Source organism: Rhincodon typus, unplaced genomic scaffold, assembly GCF_021869965.1.
Source record: "Rhincodon typus isolate 14 unplaced genomic scaffold, sRhiTyp1.1 hic_rhity00000071, whole genome shotgun sequence".
Taxonomy (NCBI): Eukaryota; Metazoa; Chordata; class Chondrichthyes; order Orectolobiformes; family Rhincodontidae; genus Rhincodon; species Rhincodon typus.
Window position 1 is genome coordinate 121,277 of NW_025965709.1, and position 514 is coordinate 121,790.

The following is a 514-nucleotide window of genomic DNA, read 5'->3' on the forward strand; positions in this document are numbered from 1 at the left end:
CAGAGATAGGGAGGGGTTGTAGGGGGATGGAGGGGGTTACAGAGATAGGGAGGGGGTGTTTGAAACTCTGAAACTCAGTAATAAAACTAACAACTCGCTGTTGCCCCCCCAACCCCAGGCTATCACTACATCTGTTTGAGGAACGAGCTGAACCAACCCCTGCAGCTGCCCACACTGTTTGTTCACACCGAGGTGAAGGACTATGTTCCAGACACACACGCAGGTCAGTCACGCACCCCCCCACCCCCCACCAGGACCCTCTCACAGCCCCCCACCCCCCGGGAATCTCTCACAGAACCCGAACCCACCCCCTGCCCCCTCACACACCACCCTGCCCTTCCTGGGAACCTCACCCCCTCCACCCACACCCAGCACCCTCACCCTGAGGGGATGGGAGCTTTATTCTGTATCTAACCTCGTGCTGTCCCTGTCCCTGGGAGTGTTTGATGGGGACAGTGTAGATGGAGCTTTACTCTGTATCTAACCCCGTGCTGTCCCTGTCCCTGGGACTGTT

The 514-nt window shown here is 58.0% G+C and overlaps 1 protein-coding gene across 1 annotated transcript in view; it reads left to right on the forward strand.

The window, feature by feature from the left end:
- LOC125488228 (alpha-actinin-2-like) overlaps positions 1–514 on the forward strand; it is a 19,587-nt gene that overhangs the window by 1,178 nt on the left and 17,895 nt on the right. Inside the window, exon 3 of the mRNA XM_048621159.1 lies at positions 119–223. Coding sequence (XP_048477116.1) covers positions 119–223 — 105 coding nt within the window. The remainder of the gene's footprint in view (positions 1–118; positions 224–514) is intronic.